We start from the raw sequence: 24267 nt of genomic DNA, 5'->3' as shown, positions 1-24267 counted from the left end.
CGGTGCTGGGAGGAAAGAAGGACCAGGAGCCATTGCGCTCGGCGCTGTACAAATACACCGCAGGAACCGCAGGGTCAGACTTCGAATCGTCACATTTATACTCAAAAGGGAAGGCTGCAACGGGCCGAGTCACGCCAAAGCGCTACACCGTCAGCTCTTACGTAGTAATGCAGGTTGGGAAGACCTGGCCCGTCGGTTGCTGTCACGAGTTTATACGCGCTTTATACGCACAATGCTTCGGTTACGACATGAATCGGAATGTTACTTTCAAATAGCTGCAGATAAGTACTGAAAAATTATTTATCTAGATAACGGATTTCAGCTCCTTTAGAGTACTTAATTTAAATGAACACACAGTACAGGAATGAAATTAAAAGATTTAAATAAAGTAATACAGTTTGAGAATAAAAACAAAGCTTTGTTCTTGCATCAGAATGTATTAGATCTTGCAATTTGCATATACAAATAATTCAGCGACATTCACCGGCATTAAAAACCCAGCAAGATTAAATTATAAATGTAATAAAAGAAAATAATAATAGCTGAAACTGTATAATACATACATATATTATAAAGATTTGACAAATTAAATACAATTTGGTTATACAGAAAAGTCTGAACAACTTTACATTAAAAATGGTACTGAGGAAATGAAAACATTTCAAAATACCGAACACAGGTGGTCAGGCTCATTTTGAAAGTTTAAAAAACTGATACATAAAAATACCCTAAAAAACACTGGTAATTACAGTATGCGTTCTTCGTTAAGGCCCAATTCAGCAAAGCACTTAAGGGATTGCTTCAGGAACACAGAACCTATGGGACTTACATGTTTCGTGGAAGAGAGATGTGGTAAAGCGAATGCTTAAATGCTTCGGTGAACTGGAACCTATCTTAACACATGAAAACAGACAGTCAAGTCACACAGTGACCAAAACCCCATACAGATCAGAATGTACAACTTCCAATCAACTATTTGGCATTTTAAAGTAATTCCATGCAACAGAGGAAAATGTAAAAGAAAATTCATATATAGCTATGTCAAGATACAGCTCCCCAGTTATTCGGCTGCTGCAACGAGCACTCTGTTGACTAAACACAAGAACTGCAAAGCAAGCTCTTGAAATTATAAAAAAAAGTCAGTATGTAGCTATATTTGTGACTTCTGAAATATATTATAGGTACTTCTGTTTCCTCCTAGATACCGTAATATAGCTAGCAACTAAAAATCTGAGTACCCACTTCGGATTTGACGTTTCAGCTGAGCTCCACCCTGCTCCTCGCTGCGGCGAGAGCGAGCGGCCCGCGGCCTGTGGAACCACCCGCGGGCAGGGGGGCTCTGCTGCAGCTCCGGCGGCCGCGGCTCCCCGCCGCCAGCGCGCCGCGTTGCCGTCGCGCGGAGGAGGTTTGCTTCACGGGGCAGCTCTTCATCCAGGCTTTTATTTGAGGGACCCAAAAGGCTGTCCAACAGAGACATTATTTTTCAAAGGGAGGCTAAATGTTTGGAAAGATCCTGACATTGGGATCTAACGGGACGATAAAACATGCTTCTTTGGAAAACGGTGGAGATCTCTTGACGTTATTTTCTATCATCATTTAACCTCTCTGAGTCTCCCTGCGCTACAAATGATCATACCGAAAACCCCGCTGTATTGGTTTCCATACTGAATTTATTTGATGGCTTTTTCAAATTTGATAAAATTTCAGCATGCAGTCGTAATGTCAGCTTACTTCACATTCGTTTTCGTTACTCAACGCTTTCTGCGTCTTGAGTGTATCTTCTGATAGCAACTCACGCCAAAGGTTTAGTCTTTAAACAATCTTTAAGTGCATAATTTACTGTACAAATAAATACCGAAGCGCAGCGATGGGAAGACAAGAAGCAGTAAGTGGCAGTGTTCAGAACAGTGTGAAGGGAAATTTCTAAACCGCACCTTTTCCATTCAGTGTGAAAGGACAGGAGAGGTGCGAACACCTCCCGCTCCCTTGCAGTGCCACCAGGTATACCGCTGCTGGCTGTCAGAAATGAAAAAGGCTCACGGGATAAAATAGTGCAAGAACAATAGTGAAAGGATCCGTATAAGCTGCTTGTTTTAAATAAGGCTTTTATGTTTGCATTGAAAAAACCTAACCAACTGGACAAGACAGAACTATTGCATATTAGTTATGTAATTAAAGTACATATTCACATACTTTGTGCTCATGAATTCATATACATTTTAAAGAGTGGAAAAGATATACTTTTTAATTATTCAACATTCGGATGCCCTGTGATTTTGGGATTTTCTAACCTCCAAACAGATCCTGTTCAGGGCTACGATAAAGACTTTTAAACTTTCTTTCACCAATTATATTATCAGTAGTACTTTCATTAAAAATATATCTATATACACAGTCACATACCCCTGTTAGATAAAGAAGCATTCCTTTTTTGATAATATGCGAGGGTGAGAATGTAGAGGAGCTTTTTGCTACAATGCTTAATGTTGCTAGCATTACACTCTTAGTAAAACGTTTTTTCAAAATTTTAGCAAATATTGGTGATTATTCTGTTGAGTCTAATCAAAGAACGAAGAGCTCGTCTTCGTCTCTTTTGCCTTTTCTCAAAGCAGTGGGAAATCACACACGAGTATGTAGAGAAGCTTTATATCCATTTCTGACAATGGCTACCAAGCCTCTTCAAGTAGACAAGTTCAGGTGCTGCAAAATATACTCTTCTGATATGCAAAATAGTCTCAAAATAGTGGTAAACTCGCATTATTGTCTTTCTAAATTAATTTAAGCTGGTGTAAAATTTAGGAAAGAACAAAATAAATGGACTTTGAAAGCTATATTAAATCAAACATTCACATCTGTATTTATACTCATTATATCTTACTGACAGTAAGACTCAAAGTAGAACTGCCATCAACCTAGAGGTTCTTAAAAACAGACTTTAAAAGCAGTTATATTTTTCAGTTGGACTGTACATTATTACACACGCAGGGCCATATTCTGATACCTTTATCATTAACAAGCACTTCACTCAAACAGTCTCGTTGCCTTCAGTGAGACTATTTGTGAAATAAATTACAAGTAAGCGTGAGCAGGTTATCAGAATGTGTCCCCAAATAAACATCTATTTTCATAGTGAAGAAAGGTTTATGGCCAAAACATGTTCCAACAGATGTACCACAATTCACTTTTTTTCTTTGTACGAAATGTAAATCACCTGCGTAAAGTTTCAAGAATTGGGAGATAACATTACTGATAAATATTTATAAGTGGAAAAGTTCAAAGAAACAGACCCTCAAGAATTAATTTACTGTTATTTAGAATAAAGATTTCTATACCATCTTAGAGTGATATACTGTATATGAACATCATACTTCGCTTTAGAAGATACTTATATTTAAGAAAACTTTATACAGCAAATGCAACTCAGAGCAAACACAAGGCCATATTTACAGTAAAGTCAACAATCAAAGTGACATGGAATAAATTAAGAAAATATACAACTATTTATACAGACAAATTAAAAAATAAGGCAGGAATTTTCATTTGAAATTAGCATAATCAGAAAATATGTCGATGAAATCTTGTACCACTCTGTAGCAGAATTCATACTGTTCCTGAAAAAGAAGACGACGTTATCAAAATGTGCTTTGGTTGTATCGTACGATTACGTTGGAGCGAATCATACTTAGGCAAATCCTAGCGATAAATGCAACCCGTTCTAACGTGGACCGTTACCCGGACCAGCAGCCGAGGACTGGGCTGTTCTCATTTTCATTTATGTATTTAATTTTTTCAACTAAAACCAACGGTACCTCGCTCTTTTGTCAAGTACAGGTTGATTGTTCCTCTTCAGTTCAAATGATTTCTTTAAGCTTTCTAGGTGAGAGTTCTTGAACTGAATTAATTCTTAGACCTGTCTTCTCATTTAAATTAAGCAGCTCGCTGTACCTGGCTGTTACCGGCTGGCGCTAAAGCAGGTAACTCCTCCCGTGCAGTCCCTGGCTGCTTAACCCTGGGCTCCATCTCCTGAGCAGAAACTAAATGACAATATAACTTCTGACAACGTAACGTTGAATGTATAGAACATTAAAAGCCCTCTGCGTTCATCTGTCTGAAACGGAGTTCCCCTTGCAAAGGCTGGCTGCAGCGTATTTATCCGCTGCCTCCGCCAGCCTGCTGCCTAGTCCTCTGCATCCAAAAGACGGGACACATCCCCATCTTCTAGGCATGCTGATACGCCTTCGGCACGATTTGCTGGATTACCAAATCCTTAACAACGCTGATAGTAAATGGAATTGGCATCTGAATTCACTCATGCTGGAAAGCAGAGGTTAGCAGAAGCCTTTCCGCAGGCTCAGCTGGGAATATCTGCGGCAATTACACCCTTAGCTAATGTTATTAAATCACACGGCCAGAACCCCAAAAGAAAGATTTCATCCCTGTCTCAGCGTGACTGCGGATAATCCAGTTCTACTTCGTCAGCCCCTTTCTTCCTTTCTGTAGTCTGAAGAAAACACCTCCCGGACAAAGGTGGTTTGAGATAATTGTTCCTGAAGAAGTTTCAAATTACTGAATCGAAGCTGCTATCAAAATACAAAATATCAGCGTTTTTCTATATTTTCCGAAAACATAAGTCTCAAAAAAGCTTTTTAATATTTATTTAATAGGGAAAAGTGTCTGGACCAAGCTTCGCGTGTTACTTGTAGATGACTTTAAAGAAGTCAAAGACATTTCCCCCTTTCAGTGACGAACTGCAAGCCAATTTAAGCCCAGGCATTTTAAGGTACAACTAAGGAACAACTGATACACAGCTTAAAAGGCGTTTACTTCATGTTTTGTCACCTGCAACACTCAAAAGATTTTGGTTTAACTGTCTCCAGTTCCTAAAAGACACAGAATGTTTAGCCACGTTGTATTTTTAGAAATGCTATTAAAAAAAAAAATCTGTAAAAATACAGATTTCTGATAATACTTTGTACATACACAGCCAGCATACATAATTTATTTCAACCTGCAAAAACCCCTTTGTTCTCCCCCCACCAGAATATTTACAAACATACATCCTTTGACTAAGCTGGGGATTATTAAATATCGTACCAGTGTTTGCACCATATGTGGCCTTTGCAGTCTTAAGCTCTTCACAGCTTGAAATACATCCAAGAGCCCTTCAGCCTTCACGCGTTCCAGAATATTGCTGAGTGCTATGAAGGTACCTGTTCTTCCAGCGCCAGCACTGCAACGGAAACACAGTCGCTTGACATGCAGTAGGATAAAAATGTTAAAAGAGAAGTAATAGTGATAAAGAATAGCCAAATCCTACTATTAGCCAACTTCTGCTCATTTTTTGTGCCTAGTTTGTCACCTCAGCTATGCGAGAAGGGAGAGAGAATTAGTGGCAATTAACTCGGAGCCAGGCTGGTTACTGCCAGCTCCCGTAGGAAGGCGGGCGATCCTGAGCTGGCTGCAGCAGCACGGGGACGCCCTCGGCCCGAGTCCGAGACTGGAATAACGGGCTGGCAAAGCTGCTTACTCAAACCTGCATTCATCCTCAGCAAGGACAACTTGCGGCGCTCCCACACTCCACTTTCCGTTTTATTCTTGATGGGGGAGAGCACAACCTTTAGACTTTCAGTTGCAAAACTTGGTTATACTGCAAAGCAGCACGGTGCGATCAAACCTACATTTTTCAATTAGGTTGTGATTTATACTTCTGCATGGTGGGCAAATATGAAAGCATTATTATTATTATTATTATTATTATTATTATTATTATTATTACTACTACTCCTCCTCCTCCAAAGCAATTAAATGGAAAATGTCCTATCCAACTGTAGTCATTTTAATGACTCTTACGATCTAAGCCATTTCTCAAAGAGATTTACTGATATAAGGCCAAACTAAAGCAAGACTACATGTGAGGCTAAACTAAAGCAACTAAAATTGGCTGTTCTGCCTCTATCTTGACTACAATACGCAACCTCATGTACTCCCAAATAACTGTCGTTTCTTTTGTTTCAGTGTGTTTGACCCAGTATATTTTGTCCTTATATCTGTTTCAGATCGCGATTCCACGGAACCAAAATATATTTCAGTAATTATCATCTGATTTATTATGCCTAACTAGAGAAAAAAAAAATTACAACAAAAGATTTCTTTCTCTCTCCTAATCACACTAATTAGGGACTATTTGACACCAACAAAACAGTGGCTGTGCACTGGAAGGCCAATGGCTTCGATAGGGAATAGTTACTATAACCAGGATGGGATTGGGAAATTGGCCATCAGCCATCCACTCCATCAGATGAGTAATTGCTGAGTAAGGATAAACTCAAAATGTATTAAATTTATAAATTAAGTAGGTGAATTGTAATCACATGTCATTGCTTCTACCTTATTTCTGTCAAACGCAAAAAAAAAATTAAGCACAAGCCTTATGAAAAGATTAAGTGCAAACGCGTGTATCCTCAGCTGGCTACGTTAAAAGTCTCGCTGAGGAAGAATGAAGAGGTACAATGGATTAGGTGCGTCATTCCCCTTGGACAGTTACTTCCATCAGACTAAAGACAACTACAAAGTCTAAAAGGGTTCAGATTTATTTGTAGTTAGCTAATCTCTAGTAACCGTAACTGGTTTCTAGAGTAACCCATGAGTGATGCATTTCAGAATAGATTTACAACTATCAAAAGAGATGAAGACATGAAGTAAACCTGTACACACACATCATCACGCATGTGGCTTATCCATTTATACCTAGAAGAGGTAGGTATCCATTGCTTTGCACTCCATTTTCAACGCTCCTTGTGCTGGGCTCACTCTTCCGAAAACATCCTTTTAGCAAACCCTTAAAGCCCATACAAGGTGGGGGTTTTTTAATTAATTTAAGAATTTTTAGTAGGGATGCATGGAAAACTAAACTGCATTTGAAAAGGAGGAGAAAATATGTGTTGTCTCATGGGAACACAGCACTACTTTTTGCATACTCGCTTCTCTTTCTGCAATTCCCTTAAAAAAAAAGATAACTTTTAAATTTGACTCAAACGTCATTTCTTGGGACGGAAAGTTCAAAGGCAAAGGACATGCTGAATGGGCAAAGAGTGGGCAGAAGACAAAAGCAAGGGATCTCTGCCTAACACCGCAGCCTTGCATAGTTTATAGAGCACGGAAAGGAGGAGACTGAAGGGAGACGAAGCGTAGGTAGCCAGGAGCTAAAGAGAAGGCAGCTGCAGACACGCACTGGAAGAGAAGGGAGTTCGGATTTAGAACAGATTGGCTTTGATTTCTTTTGGCAACTCAGCTAGCAAAACCTTTCTAAACTATTTAGGGTTATGTCTTGATTCTACTTAAGAATTATCTTTTTTAGCAGTTCCTTAAACTGTTCATAAATAGTTGGAAAAAATGAACAGAAGTTTTCACAAGTTCACCTGAACACTCTGAAAAAGCAGTCTTAGACTTGATATGTGTTTACTTATTCATAAAGTTACATTAATTTATATTTGAAGACTCATGTGTGACTTCATGGAGAAGTGCAAGTAACTCAAAAGCTGTGATGTACAGGCTGTCCAAGTAGGGACAGGAGAGAATTCTCAACATTAGAATACATTGTGTGGTTTGGGTTTTATTTTCTTGTTTGAATCCATTTTATAGTGATTGCAGTAGATTTCAAACAACCTAGGACAAATGCATGCCAAAAGATTAAGCTAAGGCTTCAGAGAGGCTTCAAGTCTAAAAGCTTGGGAAAGTAGAAGCAATGTATACCTCAAACCGTTCTTACACATCTAATGCACATATCAAAGGCATTACTTACTTATAATAAAGTAAGTAATTTATATATAAAATAATATATATATATAAAAAATATTCCTTGATATTTTACCTGCTTTAATTATCATTCAGAGTTTTAACTCCCTAGCAATTAAAAAAAAGAGGCTGTTCAAATTTGTCAAATTGCAGAAGCAAACACAAAATGTCATCATCATCACCCTCAAGCGTGGCCACCACGGGGTGGGGGAACCCACAGCCCCTAGGGAGAATGTATGAAACCAGCAAAGCGCACCCTCGGCAAGTCTGCAGGTGACACCGAGCTGATCGGTGCAGTCGACATGCCTGAGGGACGGGGTGCCATCCAGAGGGACCTGGACAGGCTGGAGAGGTGGGCCTGTGTGAACCTCATGAGGTTCAACAAGGCCAAGTGCGAGGTCCTGCACCTGCGTCGTGGCAATCCCTGGTATCAGCACAGGCTGGAGGATGAAGGGATGGACAGCAGCCCCTAGGAGGACTTGATAGACGAAAAGCTGGACATGAGCCAGCAATGTGCTCTCACAGCCCAGAAAGCCAACCATCTCCTGGGCTGCATCACCTGCAGCATGGCCAGCAGGGCGAGGGAGGGGATTCTGCCCCTCTGCTCTGCTCTCGGGAGAGCCCCCTGGAGCCCTGCGTCCAGCTCGGGGGTCCTCAGCACGGGAAGGACAGGGACCTGTTGGAGAGGGGCCAGAGGAGGCCACAAAAATGCTCAGAGGGCTGGAGCACCTCTGCTGTGAGGAAAGGCTGAGGGAGCTGGGGTTGTTCAGCCTGGAGAAGAGAAGGCTGCGGGGAGACCTTATTGTGGCCTCTCAGTACTTAAAGGGGGCTTATAAGAAAGATGGGGACAGACTTTTTAGCCAGGTCTACTGCGACAGGACAAGGGGGGATGGTTTTAAACTAAAGGAGGGGAGATTCCGACTAAATATAAGGAAGAAATTTTTTTACGATGAGGGTGGTGAAACACTGGAAGGGGTTGCCCAGACAGGTGGTAGATGCCCCATCCCTGGAAACATTCAAGGCCAGGTTGGACGAGGCTCTGAGCAACCTGATCTGGTTGTAGATGTCCCTGCTCATGGCAGGGGGATGGACTGGGTGGCCTTTCAAGGTCCCTTCCATCCCAAAGCATTCTATGATTCTATGAAAACACTCCTGAAGCAAGAAGGAGAAAGGTCTAGCAATGAATATGCATTGGTACAAGATCATGTCCCAAAACACCAACAAATCCGAGTCCTGGCTCATGCTCCCAGGATCTCTTTGCTTCAACAGTGCATGAAAATACAGGTGACATTGCAGCCAGCCAAACACAAACTGTAGTTCTCAGAGACTGGGGCAGCACCTTTAAAACTCAAATCAGAGCGAAAGAAAAGTCAGCGTACGCTGCAGAGAACAGCTGTGATGTGCCGTTCCCAATTCGAACTCGAGCAAGCAAGCAGACAAGCTTTTCTACCAAAATACTTCCAAATGGTCAGTGAGCGTACTTCCCTGGAGGTGATGCTACAGGAACAATCTGAGTGGCACATAAATCAATATAGTTGGTTTTGTTTTGTTTTGTTTTTTTTCAGAAGAAAAAATAATCAGTTACTCATTCAAAACCAGATGGATGTTCTCTGAAATGCAGGAAAAATCTAGAAGCAGCAACATACTGTCTAGCTCACTGGCAAGAGGCTGGAGAAGCTTATTCACGCAGTAGTCAGTCACAGGGGGTCTCGGTCACAGTGCAGGTGCCAAGCGTTTCTCAATAGTGGGACCACAGACAGGTAGAGAAAATATCACAATTAATGTAACACGTTGTTAGACAGAAGGATGCCAGGACCTTGACCTCCGTGTATTGCTAGAAGATGGCCAGGGTCCAGCAAAATCAGTTTTTCTTGTACAACGTGCCCAAGAGGAAAAGATTAAAAGGGCAATATTTAGCATGAATTAAATAACTGATTTTGAGGGCCATCGGAGAAGAAACGATGATTGTTTTTATGTCGTGGTTAAGCCTGTGAGCTTCAACCGCAAGAGACGCTGCGCTGCACGAGGCCTTACACGAACACAGCAGAGATGCGGCCTCTGCAAACTTCCACGCTGGGAAGAGCAGCTGGGAATCAGCCAGCGCATCTCCCAGAGCAGGCCCAAGCAGTCCACAGCCGAAGAGAGGTTCACGTCAAAGGGTGACCTCCTCGGGTTAATAGCTGCTTCTTTATAAAAACAAAACAAAACATAGGAACTTCTCTTCTGGAGGCTCTGAAACCCTGCTGACCCTGTCCCCGTGTACTGTGAGCTTGACTTTGTATTGACCAGAAAACAGAAAAAGCTTTATTGGTTTATAAAGATTAAAATATTTTAAAAGCAAGGTATGAGTTCTGAATTAGAAAAAGGCAGAATACCAGTTTTACTACTCCTTTTTAAAAATCAGCAGATGTAGTACAGAAAAGACAAATTTAAAAGACTGATTAAAAACCCCACAGTCTGAAAAATATCATTTGAAAAAATAGTGGAAAAGCCCAATGTATACCTTTAAAAAAAAAACAAGGAGAAAAAAAAAAAAGATGCTGCAATAAAAAAGTACATTTAAAAAAAAACCCAAAAGTGAAAACCTGGCACAGGACAAAGATATATTTTAGTTATCATGTATCAAAGTCATACACAAGCTACCTCTTACCATTAATGTAAACATTGTTTTTTCTGTCCTCCCAGCTCTCGAATTGGCTTTCAAGGACAGGGGTACATGTTGCCTTCTGCTCAGATGAGGGATATATTTTTTTCTCCTGACAGTTTGTAAAAACCAACAGCGTTTTGATCCCAGTAGACTATGGGGTGTATTACACATCACTGCAATAAACCTACAGCTTTACTTTCCTAATCACAGCGTTTAGCAAAACTCAGGTGCAAGTCTACAACACCCCAAGTTAATCCATTTGTTTACTCCCAGCCATTACAGCTACCATTAAGGTATCCAATGTGCTAATTTAGCAAAAGACAAGTCAAAAATCCTTTATGCAATACTAGATTTTCTCTTTTTCTATCTTCTCTTATTTCTTAATTTCTATTTATTTTTTAAAGGATGCAGTCCACTCCCCTCATGAGCAAAAACTGCTGTAAAAGCAACCCAACTGGAGAAAAAGCAAACTGGTTCCTTCGCTAATGGTGGGAAGAAGAGGCGACTCTTACCTGCAGTGCACGGTAATCGGGTGATTGCCCGTTTGCTGCTGCTGCTTTTGGACAGCTGCTATCAGGTCGATCATCCCTTTTCCTTCTGCAGGAATCCCGATTTCTGGCCACCCATGGAAATGGAACTGCCGAACGAGCCTGCTTTGCTTCTCCTGGTTACCCTGCGTGCAGGAAAACACCAGATTTATCCAGTTGCTCCTTCAAAACGGAAACACACTTCTTACCGTAAACATTTGTAGCATCAATTTTGCACCACTGTAGTAGAGGGGGCTGTTTGCAGCCTGGTCCGTAAGATATTGGTCATGCAGACCTGAGAGTTCTGTTTCCAAATTCCCCATCCGCTGTGCTGGTAATTTACCCCTACGGTTTGCCTTTTGATTTGCAAGCCTGCTTCACCAGGGCAGTACTAAGGATACATTTAAGGAATATTCATCCCAAGTACCACTGGTTGGAAGCTTTCATCATGCACAGGCCAAACCCAAAGTGCCATTAAAACAACCCAATTCATGAAATGCCCTCATCTTTGCACAACGCTACCTGCTACTTTGGAACTTAACAATTATTTGCCTTATCTCTATGCTTGCTGATTAAAACCACACTAAAAGTTGCAATAGGTATCAATACCATGCTAGTGCAGTTAGCTCTAGACAGGTTGGGATGCACAAAGGCTCTTCACCTTCGTATGGTTTAAGTACCCTGAGATTTTTGCTTGCTCTTTCCTATGACTGCATTATAATAGTGTATGGATGCAACATTAATATTCTGGCAATTTTACTACATATCAACTCTTGCAAGCCACAGAGAGTTGAAAACACTAGGGCTCTGCTGATGCTAGGTGCTTGCAACGTGTCCACCACAGGGGACATCTACTGAACAAGTCTGATGGGGGGTCTCGGGACACTGTTTTGTGGTAGAAGCCTGGAATATTGCACCAATATGAGGAAAAAGGCTTGGTCAATCCTTCCTCCCAGCTCTGCAGGAGATCTTTTAACTTAATATTGCTTCAGATCACTGATGTAGTCTAGCTGGACTCAGGCACAAAGTTACTCAGAGTTCTTAGATCTGCGGCAGCAAACACTTCTAACGATGCTGGACTGTAGCGCAAAAACATTGCTCTTTGGATATTACCTAAAATCATAGAATCGTTATGGTTGGAAAGGACCTCTGAGATCATCGAGTCCAACCGTTAACCTAACTGCCCGGTCCACCTCTAAGCCACGTCCCTAAGCACCACATCCACACGTTTTTTTGAACACTTCCAGGGACTGTGATTGCACCACTGCCCTGGGCAGCCTGTGCCAGGGCCTGACCACTCTCTCCATGAAGTAATTTTTCCCAATATCCAATCTAAATCTTCCCTGGCACAACTTGAGGCTGTTTCCTCTCGTCCTGTTGCTTGCTACCTGGGAGAAGAGACCAACCCCCCCTGGCTCCAGCCTCCTTTCAGGCAGTTGCAGAGAGCGATGAGGGCTCCCCTCAGCCTCCTCTTCTCCAGGCTGAGCCCCCCCAGCTCCCCCAGCCGCTCCTCCCCAGCCTTGGGCTCCAGCCCCTGCCCCAGCCTCGCTGCCCTGCTCTGGCCACGCTCCAGCCCCTCCATGGCCGCCTTGGGGTGAGGGGCCCAGCGCTGAGCACAGCATTCGAGGGGCGGCCTCACCAGTGCCCAGTGCAGGGGGACGATCCCTGCTCTGGTCCTGCTGGCCACACTATTCCTGACACAAGCCAGGATGCCATTGGCCCTCTTGGCCACCTGGGCACACTGCTGGCTCATGTTCAGCAGCTGTCGACCAGCACCCCCAGCTCCTTTTCCCCCAGGCAGCTCCCAGCCGCTCCTCCCCACGCCTGCAGCGGTGCCTGGGGTTGCTGTGCCCCAAGTGCAGGACCCGGCCCTGAGCCTTGTTGACCCTCACCCAGTGGCCTGGGCCCATCGACCCAGCCTGGCCAGGTCCCTCTGCAGAGCCTTCCTACCCTCCAGCAGATCAACACTCCTGCTCAACTTGGTGTCCTCTGCAAACTGACTGAGGGTGCCCTCGATCCCCTCATCCAGATCATTGATGAAGGTATTAAACAGAACTGGCCCCACGTACTAAGCCCTGGGGAACACTACTCGTGACCAAGTAAAATGCTACTTGAAATGTTACTTGAGTTTTAATACTTTCCAATGTGACAGAAGTCAGCACATTGACCAGGACCCTCTGCTTTGTGAAGCTCGGTGTGTATTCACGCCTAATCCACCCCCCTCCTTCTTAAGGAAACAGAGTACTGCAAATTTGAAGTCCTTTTGCTTTGCCTGTGACAACTATTTAAGTGCATAAATTATATGCAATGCAGTAAGTAGTCAAATGAATTACATTCTTAACTGCAAGTAATTTTTTTGTTATTTTTCAAAAAGAGCAATGCAAATCAGATCCTAAAGAAATGGTGCAGTGAGTGAAGAGATGCACGTCCAAAAGATCAAAACCAGGCTTTGAGTAGATCGCGCCTGTAGCAGAGCAACATAAAGGAAGAGCTGGTAGGCAGAGGTAAGTTAAAATGCTTCATAGGATTTAAAAATATCTATTAAAGAACATTTTATTCAATATGTGGGAGATGGGAGAAAATACAAGAATAACAGCAACAACAAAACATTAAAAAAAAATCAAAACCCAAAAAAACCCCATACTCCACTTTGAGCACGGGCATGTTTTACTGACCAGAATTTTCATGGGGCTTTAAGCAAAAATGTTTCATGTAAGCTTCCCCTGCGCTGATACAATGTCCGATGCCGATCAACCACCTTTATCTTTAGAGAGGAATTCCAGAATTTAAGTTACATAATCCTATTCGTAAATGCCTCCAAATGCAAAAAACCTCTTGTAATTTGAAAACATTACCTGATTGTATGTAACGATGAAGTCCCTTACGCTTATGGCATCTAACAGGCTGTCGTTCTTTATTTCTACGGTTATCTCTCCGTGAGTTACAGAGCCCTCTGATGGCCAGTACTGGCAGCATTTTTCCTGCAAAATTGAGAGAGAATTGTAAACGTTCCTTGACATTTTTTCCCAGTTATCGACATTGCCGTGAGTCTCTGATGCAGGACACGACATACGGCACAATAAACATGTTCAAAACACTTTGTAATGAAAAGGCTAATAACCGAGAATACAGCAATGAAATATTTCTATAACATAGACCATTAAGATGAAAAGGGCTTAGGAGTCATAGACGGCAAATACTGCTTTAAACCAGATTAGAATAAAATACGTAACTCAATTAATTAATTAATGATGTGCTAGGAGAGGTTCAGAATAAGCCACCAGAGCTTCTACTGGCAGAACAGGGAGGGAAGTTTTCACAAACCTTTGTCCAGCTGTTCCCAAATCCCAAACCGCTGCTCCGTATCAGGCATCCCTATACATTTTGTGCTTTTAATGTGAACCGGGCCCTTTCACAAACCGTAATTTTCACCAGTTTGGATGGGTTTTCTGACAATTCAAGCAAAAGTAGTGACACTGGCCCACACCAAACAGTGACGCAAAAGCTCATTTTAGGAAAGGCAGAAAAATCTCACATCGCTCGAGTGTATAGGCAACGAATAATTTATTTTATTTATATAAATTATATAATTTAAAATATGAGTATTAATGCTCATGTTTTAACAGGTGTTACCAGCAACTGCTTTGCTCTGGAGCCGGCAGCTGTAGGACACGTACCTGCTCCCTCTCTTGAACTTCTGTGAGCATGACGATGGTGTGGCACTTCCACTCCCAGACCATCCGCCAGAAATCCTCCACCGTGTGAGGCAGCGGTCCCTGGGTGGCAATGAAGTAATCCTTCTGGCGATAGCCCTGCAGAGAAGGAGCAGGAGGCGTTTATGTCACGACACGCGAGTACAAGCGAAGGGGGACGGCGGTGAAAGTCGGAGAGGAGATCGCTACAGAAACCGGTGCTTCCCGTGAGCCGCGCGGCTTGGCAGCGCGGTGGTTACTGCAAAGCTGGTGACACTGAGCCCACCCAATTCTTGCTCGTTGCCAGAAACACAGGGAAAAAATCCCCCAAATTCACAATCCTGAGTTGTATGTTATGCCTTTTTACAGTCATGGCTGAAGGGATGCAGTTCTGCAGGAATAGGTAACTGAAAGGGTTTCACGACGAGATTCTCATAATTCTATAGGAAAGCTAATAGCTGCAGTGGTTAACATTTAACTCCATTTTTGAGCTACAGTTCTATTTACATACTGATGTGATCTTCACAGCTGTAGTATCCACAATCCTCAATCACTAATGGGGTTTGACTGCTTGAGGATATAATTAATTCTCATATTTAAATAAAAAGAAGACACCGTGGAAGGTGTTGCCCTGGTTCCAAGAGGAAGCAGGGAACGAAGTTCGGGATTACCGCAGGTCTGCCTAGGTAAGCCCTGGCTCCCAGACCCTGCGATAGCCTTTCCCCATGCTGAACATGGGCTTCTCTTTTTCCTTTCCTCAGAAGAGCACGTATTTACATCCGTTAACCTGAACGTAGATAATGGAACCGTTGGATGTTAGTTCTATAGCTAATTTGTTTCGCTGCCTCTTCGTTAGAAATTAATAAAAACCTTAGTTTATAAATCTAACAAGAAGAATATTTAAATTACACAACCATTTAAACTGAAATTGAAGACACCAGATAAGACATGTATTTGGAAACTCTCATAAACTGAACCCAAACAAAAACGCTGATGTTCTTCATAAGCCAAGTTGATTGTGTCTCTTCAAAAAGACTTATCAGCAACAGCAAAATATTTGACTTGCAATTTAAATACATGAAAATTTTTTATACGTACATCTATGAAGGAAGCATTGATGTAGTCTGTGTACTCTTGCCCTCTTTTCATTGACAGAATCACTCTATTAAAATCATCTGGGGGGAAAAAAAAAGTCTAGTCTTACTTTTGTTAACTGTACGTTGATTGCTCCACTATTACATTTGTGAAAGAACAAAAATGACAAAAATCTTTTATCTAAAAGCCAAAGAGTGTCTCAAAGATCTTATCCAGCATTTAGTAAGCGTGTGGAGGAGGGCATAGCTTTTCTGCTGCTGTTTTTCCGTTCACACAGGATATGGCCAGCGAGGTCTGAGACTTTCATTTTCAGGTGCAGACACTGCCGTGCTGCTCCAGGCTATGCAAGGAATCGCTCAGAAAACACGTGGGTTTAAGAGGTGAAACTGCTGAATTATTTAATTCAGTCACAAAAAATATCTGATCATAATACATTTTACATTGATAAAGTAAAAAACAATTCATGAAATTGTTTACAGACATTTTATAAGGGCATTATACTTCGTAAGGAGAGGATAGTGCTGTTTGTATCAGTAAGTTCTCTAGAACTTTAGAGCAGACTCTGCCTGCAGAAAGGACAACAAAACCAAGGGGACAGCTGATGGAACACTCCAAAAAAGGTGTTCTAGCTAAAAATGAAGCAAACCCAAAAACTACCATTCTGGACAAGCAACAGGTTGTGAAAGCATTTGAATTTTACAGGCAGAGAAGTTATAATTTTTCTCTTTAAGACATATGCAGTAATTATCATCTTAATTCCAGTTTCCAAATCCAGGCAGCACCTCTATTCTTGATTTATCCCCCCAGAGCTGTATTCTGATATAAGCTGTGTTGTTGTCAACCTACAGAAATAGTGCATACTCACGACAGCCTTAGGATAATCACGTATTTATAGCACTTGTTTCTCTCTATAAAAAGTTAATCTCTTACATGGGATAATCTGGATGACTCTAGCTTTCTTCATGTTTGCTGGAAGATTGCCAGTTCTCATGTTTTCCTTCATTATTCGAACATTTGTTAACTTCTGTAATAAAGCACACAAACAGGGATGAGAACTCACTGGAACAGAAGTGGTTCTTGCTCACCGTATCCTGCACCCAGAGGGTTCCCAAGTGCCTTTGGCAGGTACTAAACAGTAACGCAGTCAAGGAGAGACTGACCTTTCACAAAAGCCACCTCGTCGTCCTGCCTATAAAAATGAATTAAGAATAAGTCATGTAATTTTTTCATACTGATAAATATTTAAGAATCTGAACATACTCCCAAGGCATATCAATAAAGCTTAAGGGCTGTAAAATGACAGCAGATTTTAACCTTTTGGGTCTGTTTTTTTTCTTTTAAGACACTTTTGGAGGGTCTGAGCGTGGCTTTCAGAAGCACAGAGTACCCATTCCCTTTGAAAAGGCCTCCATTTCTTAAATTTGACATCTGGAAATTCAGTTTCATAAAATCAGCCACTTTTGAAAATACCTTTTAATAGAAAGGTCTGCGTGCCATTCTATCGAATTAATTTTATTTTTTTTCTTCCCGGCCTTTCCGTGAGCAGAGGCAGGCCGCCCAGCACACCGCCCAGCGTCGCTCCCGGCAGCCGCAGCCCCCGATGGGGAGGGGTGCCGACGGGCGCTCCAGCCAGCCTGGCACTGCGGTAACAGCCTTTGCATTTCCACATTGTTCTCCAACGCTGAAAAAACTTCTCTTTTATAGACTTCGCTTCCTTTATGGTCAAAACATGAACTGAATTCATATTCACATTAATTTCCTTCATATTACTATTATTACAATCCTGTTCAGAGTATTAAAACCCTGGTCCTTTAGTTCGGGACGGTGCTTTCCCTGCGGCACACCACCCTCTTTCTGGCATAACAAGGTCGCACGAGTTTATGGCCTGCCGCGCACCACATCCTGCAGCTTGGCTCTCCGTGTTTTCAAGCTTTTGCGAGTGAAGGGACCAATATTCCTTATTATTTATTCAGTCTGTGCTGACAGCATTCCCAGGACACAGAAGACAAACACTGCTCTTGCCCCCCAAAGTTTTTTAAAGTATAGATTACATGCCCGCAAGATTGGGCAAGACAACACAACAGTAATAGCCTGCTTCTGCTGGGGTGGGACTTACCAGATAATGAGCAGAGTTACACAGTTGCATTTCAGCAACTATTTAATATAAATTCAATTTAAATTAAACTTAATTTATTTTTCAAACTGCAAGCATCTATTTGCCAGGTACTGAGTTTCAGGAGAATATCTCAATTCCAGTAAAATCTCTAGTACCGGCAACAGACTATTAAAAAGAAATGCCTACCCTCCGAGAAATCACTTTTCAGCTGCTCTGTAAGGCTGTGTTCAATAGACTTCATGTCCGAGACCCTCCTACCGGTTACAGCATGGCTCTACTCTTTTTTGGTGGAGGTGGGCCTGGTGCTCCTGAGCCATCGAAGCGCTTTTTCTAACACACGGCAGAACTAAACGTTGCTCTCTGCACTTCAGTGCAGCCTTGCTGGCACAGTGGACAGCAAAAACAAGCCTAGGAATTCTGGAAAAAGGCGAATACTTGATGTTTTCATTTGCTTCCTTCCCTCAGACCAATACTTTTGATTTCTGAACTTGTTGCTATATTGTCAGACTTATTTTTACATCATTTTCTTTTCCCAGTTCCCAATTTCTGATTAAATTAATCCTTTAGAAGACAGGGAGGACTCCAGTTAATGCCTATGTGTCATTTAATGCTTCAGACCTATATGTAGAATCAATATTTTAGCAGAGCAAAAGTCATAGAAAAGTTCTGTTTCCTCAGGACAATAAAGTCTATTTTAAGCAATGATCACAAACAGCCAGCGTGGTTGCTTTCTGCCTTTGGGGTTTCTCCACTAAACAGAAATGTCTTTTTTTTCTTTTTTTTATCCTGACAGGTTCGGATATTCAGCACAAGATGTGTAAGTCCTCTGCAATTCGCTCTGCCGTCAGTCATCACTGAGTTAACAATCCCGCTGAGATGCAAATAAGGTGCACGTAATCCAGCTCCCTCTTCCAGCATTATCTGATCTGGCATCTAGTACCAAACCGAAAGAATAATTCCATTTTTCTTTTATAAACAAACAGAAAGCATATAGGGAAAGGTCCGTAAAACGATGTCGCTTTGAACGTGCATTTGCAGAACAGGATGTTAAGCAAGGCCCCAGCCACCGACTCCGCAGGACCCATTCACAGCAAGCACAAAATAAAACAAGTTGGTCCGTTCCAATGGACCTTTTCTTTTAAGGTTACACTTCTCCTGCTTTTGAACTATCTTTTTGGCTTAAATGTTTCCACACGTAGAAATCCTATGGCAAAGGGCTTTCGTACTTACTTTAAATTCTTCTTCTAGCCCTATTTTGACCAGGTTTGGTGCCGCGTTATGTGATGTTTGTAGATGTTTTTCTAAGGACGACACATCTAGCTCCGTGTCACCGTAGAGGTAGTATTCAAGTAAGGCTTGATAAATGAAGGAGTATTGCATCTGGAACGAGCAAAGAGGCAGATAAGCATACTGCAAAGCAAGGAAGTAGAACTATGAATTCTGGCACTTTCATCTGTCTCAATGGTCTACAATGTACTAATTATCAAAATGTACCTTAAACTAAAGCAGAGTTTTCCTGGTACATCGCTCGCATTCTCTAAAATTTCACTGTCGTGTGCATGAGGAAGCCTGGATGTGATACCTAAAGATAACGTGCCCTACGGTGGTCTTCAGAGCCCTAGCATGCCTTTATCTTCCTCCCCAACCCCATCATTCTACTGGGCTTTGTTCATTTTCCAATTATCCAGGCGTGCAGCACAACAGGACGTACTGGGATGCATATCAGAGTGGAAATAGAGGAGCATATTCTTCTTTGACGGCAAAAAGTTGTAATTTCACTGATTAAAGTCCACTTACGTCAGTCTGAACCATCTGCGGACGCTGATTACGGATTCTTGAAACAAACTCAAAAACATCAACTTTCTGTTCGGCGTGCATCATGTCTATTATGGCATCTATAACGATAAACGTGCCTGTGCGACCCACACCAGCGCTTAAAAAGGAAACAAAAACAAAATCTCTGTGGAAGTACCAAGACTGCAGGACTTGCTACAGCAATGACACAGGCAGAACTTATGCTGTTTTTACTGGACTGAAATACTCACTGTGAAAAACCAAATTTCATTTTTTATTTTAGCAATGATAGCAACAAAAAGAGGTCTAAGTTTTTAACATAAAAAGTCACCTCTTAACAGCTCGGAAATGATAACATCAAAATTATATTGGAAAAGACCTATGGAAAAAAATTCTGCTTGATCAGCTATAATAATTCAGTCTAAGATGACATTTTAATTTTTTTTTTTTCTTAATTTTTGCTCTTTTCTGCATGGTTGCTGTCACATGCCAATTAGATAAGTTGCTTGTTAGAAGTTCTACACTTCCTAACTGCCATCCCAGATTACTTACTTTTTTTTTTATATCCTTCAACAGCCACGAGAGGGAGCACGATCATTATAAATTACACCGCTCCAGCGACTTTCAGCTCTTCCTCCCAGAGGAAAAGGGCATGGCATCCTGTGCTAGGCATTAAGAGCTCTCCTTTAACCCTCCGTTAGCTTACTTTGTACAGCAACTGCTGTAGTGTCCACAAACACCTTCTGAAACACGACAAAAACCTCTTCCCCCGCCCCAGCGTGTCCAAAGATACAGATCAATTTTCAGCCAGGAAACATTAAGCTTTAAATAATGTCGGGAAAGAAAATATTGCATGCATAATACAACTTAGTTCATATGGACACAGACATACTTCTAACAGCAAACGCCATGTGAAACCGAAGCCCCAAGCCCTCCTATCCCAGAGGTCCAGAGGGATGACCGAGGTGAGCAGACCCGTGGAGTACCATGGCCCTCCACCAAAATTTCATGCAACTTCTTCACGCTTCTTCTATAACCTCCTGCCTCCAAATCCCTTTGCGTTTCATCATGGGTTTGGCAGGCTCCCCTCTCTCCTCGCCCAGCCACGTCCCGGCCCAGCGCTCCCACCCGCCGGTCCCCCTTGGCCCCTCTGCGACCATTGACCACAGGCCACCACAGCTTCTACCCCACGGGGGCCAAGGCTCCCGGCACTCTCGCTTGCTTTCACTCATGTTTGACTTCTGCCACCGCAGATGCGTCCGCCTCAACTCCTCCTCTCTTGACTCTCCGTTTACAGAGATTTTCCCTCTTCCTGAGGTGTCCTGGAAACCACCTCTGAGCGTGGGCTGCTCATCGTCACTTCACATTTGTCCTTCGTTGCTCAGTCCTGCGAGCTTTCACCCACCCAGCCCCGTGCTCAGCTTCCTCACTTCCCTTCCTTTTACAGATACAAGCCCTTTTTCCACATCCTTGTTCCCTCCCCGGGCCTCTGCCCCAAGGTCACCTTACTTCAGATCAGCGCCTAATTCCATCCTTGCACGTTCCTGCTAAAGCTGGTAATTTCACCAACCTTGACATTTGCCTTGAAGTTCCCTGATTTTATCCATCCTTAACCTACTCTAGGGTATCCCTTCCTCAGCTATTCCTCAATGTAGCTCTCTCCTCACTGAAAAAATGTATTTCTGAAAACTTCTGGGAAAAAAAAAATTGGCAGAAATCTCCCCGCCCATTTTATCTGCAATTCTATACCTCCAAATGCTAAATTAGCCGTTATTAACTTCCAAAAGATTCCGATGGAGCAGTTCTTGCTCAGAATGACTGGGTGATATTTTTATAAAAGCTCACAAAAAATGGACGGTTGCTCACTATCGATGAGTTTCCCTTTCCTTTTTTCAACAATTCAGCAGTGTCACATCCTGAGCCGTAACGGAAATTAAGTGTCACCTCTCTCGTTCTTTATTTCTAAAGCAGGCTGAAGTACTGCTGTAGCCCCCAGCACTGACACATAACAGTGTTACTGTGGTCTGTTGGACCACCATATTTAAATCTCTGCAGATTTTTACTAAGCTATTTTATAATTTTCCTTTATTTTGTCTCTACTTCTCCTGATAAAACTAAGTACGGAATTTCCTGCTGGTGCAAAATAAAGCTCAAGCCCAGTACGAGTCTCCACAGAACATCAAGGCAAAAGGCTATAAAAATATTGTGGGTTTCTCAAAGGAAAGACTATGGGAGACTACTAAAAATCATCTTTTTCCCTTTAATGTTTTTCTTTAAGCCTCTCACGTATGACACCTGGGAGAGAAGATGAATCCTAGCAAGGCAAGGTCTGGATGGAAATGAAGAGAGAAACAAGGCTGGCTTGGTCCAGGCAACCACGCTCTTTTTCCATAATACACACTTCAAGGACTCTGGGAGAGTAGCTCTAGTTGTCTGACACAAGCAAGAGAAAAAGAAACAAATAGAAAAATCTACAACTATTTGCTTAAAACCAAAACCCAGAAAGACAAAGCTGCTATTCTTTTCTTTCGATTCTAACCTCGCTATGATAATTGCTCCTGAAAAGATACTTCTTGCTCAGTCCTCAGCTTACAGTCGCTATAGAGATCGCAATTATTCTTTTAAAACTGCTTTGGAGTTTGTTTGTGGTTTCACTAACATCAAACAGTTTAGCACAAACCTTTAATAGCAGGAAGTTCACGTGCGGGTGACCAAATGAGTGGGAATATGCTCTGTATTGCTATGCAGTACATTTTTAAAATTGCAGCATTTAAGTCTCTTAAATGCAAGTCTTTATTCCAATCTTTCTAGGCATTTAATAGATAATTTACATAGCCAACTGCAATTTTGTTGTGGGAGAAGTGGGGGATGAATTCTCAGAGGAGCATTTAGTGGCAAAGGTCACAGATTTGTATTACAAGTCTGTTTTTCTGACAAAGAACATATTTATACCAAACGCTGGGTATCACTCAGGGATAAAAAAAAAGACCCAAAACAACAACTTCTGTTTGAGTCTTAAAGTGACAGCAGAGACAGATCTTTTGAAATTGTTTTTACCCTGGGCTCTCAAAACCTCAGCATATTATTGCCCTTTACATACATAAATATAAATATGTAAGTAAATATATATACACACACATACATACACACACACACACACAAATTTCATAGGATATGAACAGAAGATTAAAATTTAGCCTTGATATTCTACACGTAACTCCAGGCCAAGCTAAGAGAATGGCTTGAAGAGCGCATACATACCTACAGTGAACCACAATTGGTCCAGCGTGGGCAGGATTCAACGTTTTGACTTTTTTCAGGAATTTCAGCATCCCGATCGGTGTGAAAGGCACCCCAAAATCTGGCCAGCTGGTGAAGTGAAGCTGCGTAACGAGCCTCGGAGCTTTACAACCATCGTGAAGCTGCAGGGAACACACAAACTCCGAGTCTGACATTTCATTTTTCATGCAAAGATTTATAAACAAACTGCTCTGGTTATTTATGACTTTAATTCCTGCAACACTTAGAGGCTGACTCAAGGATTGGAAGTTTACAGTGTACGTAAAATACAAACATAGAGTAAAACTACCTTATATTATTAAAATGCATCTTTGCATTCTGGTGAAAACTGGAATAATCCCAGGATAGGATTGCAAAGAGTAAGACTCACAATTTGTTACTAACGGATAAAATCCTAAGTCCTTTTTCACTTTTAAATCTTCACGCTTCTTTTAGCGGCCTCAGATGAAACTCACAAAATTCAGCCTAAACATTCGGGATCTGCATCGCTCTGAGATGCCAAATGCCAGCTTTTCCCGTATCACATATGAATAATGAAGCAAGGACCTCGAACGCCCAGCCACTGCCAGTTTCATGACCTGACCTACTCTTTGAGAATGAAAGAGAAGCTACTACAGAAGCACCGACAGCAGCGCTCAGCATCGTTTCCCCTGCATCCAGTAACCACAACCTATCCTTACAGTTATAAAGCCTACCTGTCTCACAAGCTTTCAGCCTGTGAGCCAGGGTCAAGGACATGTCTTTTCAACTGGAGAAAGCCAACTGGTTTTGTAAGGTTACCCTATCTCTATCAATGGATAACCAAATCCTCCTAACACATGCTCAGCAGTGATCAACAAGTAAAAGGCAGCTGGGCCCATTCATAAACTTTCCAGCCCTTCAGCTTATCCACAGTATGTACATCTCCGTACCGTCACTCCTTTCCCATTCTGCCTTCTGAGCACAGTTTCTCTGAGTATTTCTATTCAGCGATGCCTTAGCAGCGATCACTAATCATACCAAAGCGATCTGCACGCTAAATCAGCAGAGACTACTTCACCGTTCATAATCTGTAACTAATGCTGCATGAATGCACCCATACTTTGGGGGGTTCTGAGCTCCCCACGTGGTTCTACACAGCTATATGTGGTTTATCACCTCTCACCAGCCCATATTGTCTTCAGTCTTCAATCTGCATTAGTCGGTCACTGCACTACAAACATGGCAGCCCTCCCTTTAGGGGTGGGAGGATCTCTAGCAATTTGCTCCCTTACTAGGCTACGCTCTGTGGACAAAAGCAAAGTCATCCCCACCTTCTCTCTT

The 24267-nt window shown here is 42.1% G+C and overlaps 1 protein-coding gene across 7 annotated transcripts in view; it reads right to left on the bottom strand.

Moving 5' to 3' along the window:
- Nucleotides 1–379: 379 nt before the first annotated feature.
- Nucleotides 380–24267, bottom strand: part of PTPRE (protein tyrosine phosphatase receptor type E) — a 112775-nt gene continuing 88887 nt past the window's right edge. For 5 of the 7 annotated variants that reach the window (XM_087766440.1, XM_087766438.1, XM_087766441.1 and 2 more), the window contains exons 11-20: nucleotides 22927–23087; nucleotides 19669–19804; nucleotides 19102–19251; nucleotides 16686–16779; nucleotides 15759–15835; nucleotides 14646–14780; nucleotides 13824–13949; nucleotides 10954–11114; nucleotides 5095–5230; nucleotides 380–3611 (exon numbers count right to left, since the gene is read on the bottom strand). In XM_087766440.1, the coding sequence (XP_087622566.1) occupies nucleotides 3537–3611; nucleotides 5095–5230; nucleotides 10954–11114; nucleotides 13824–13949; nucleotides 14646–14780; nucleotides 15759–15835; nucleotides 16686–16779; nucleotides 19102–19251; nucleotides 19669–19804; nucleotides 22927–23087 (1251 nt within the window). In that variant the 3' untranslated portion in view covers nucleotides 380–3536. The remainder of the gene's footprint in view (nucleotides 3612–5094; nucleotides 5231–10953; nucleotides 11115–13823; nucleotides 13950–14645; nucleotides 14781–15758; nucleotides 15836–16685; nucleotides 16780–19101; nucleotides 19252–19668; nucleotides 19805–22926; nucleotides 23088–24267) is intronic. The other 2 variants (XM_087766437.1, XM_009475735.2) reach the window with 1 other exon arrangement.

This window comes from Nipponia nippon, unplaced genomic scaffold (genome assembly GCF_047370975.1).
Source record: "Nipponia nippon isolate SJK-2023a ecotype South Korea unplaced genomic scaffold, ASM4737097v1 scaffold_3, whole genome shotgun sequence".
In the NCBI taxonomy this organism is placed as follows: Eukaryota; Metazoa; Chordata; class Aves; order Pelecaniformes; family Threskiornithidae; genus Nipponia; species Nipponia nippon.
The sequence above is the reverse complement of the archived record's forward strand: the minus strand, read 5'-3'. Positions and strand labels throughout refer to the sequence as shown.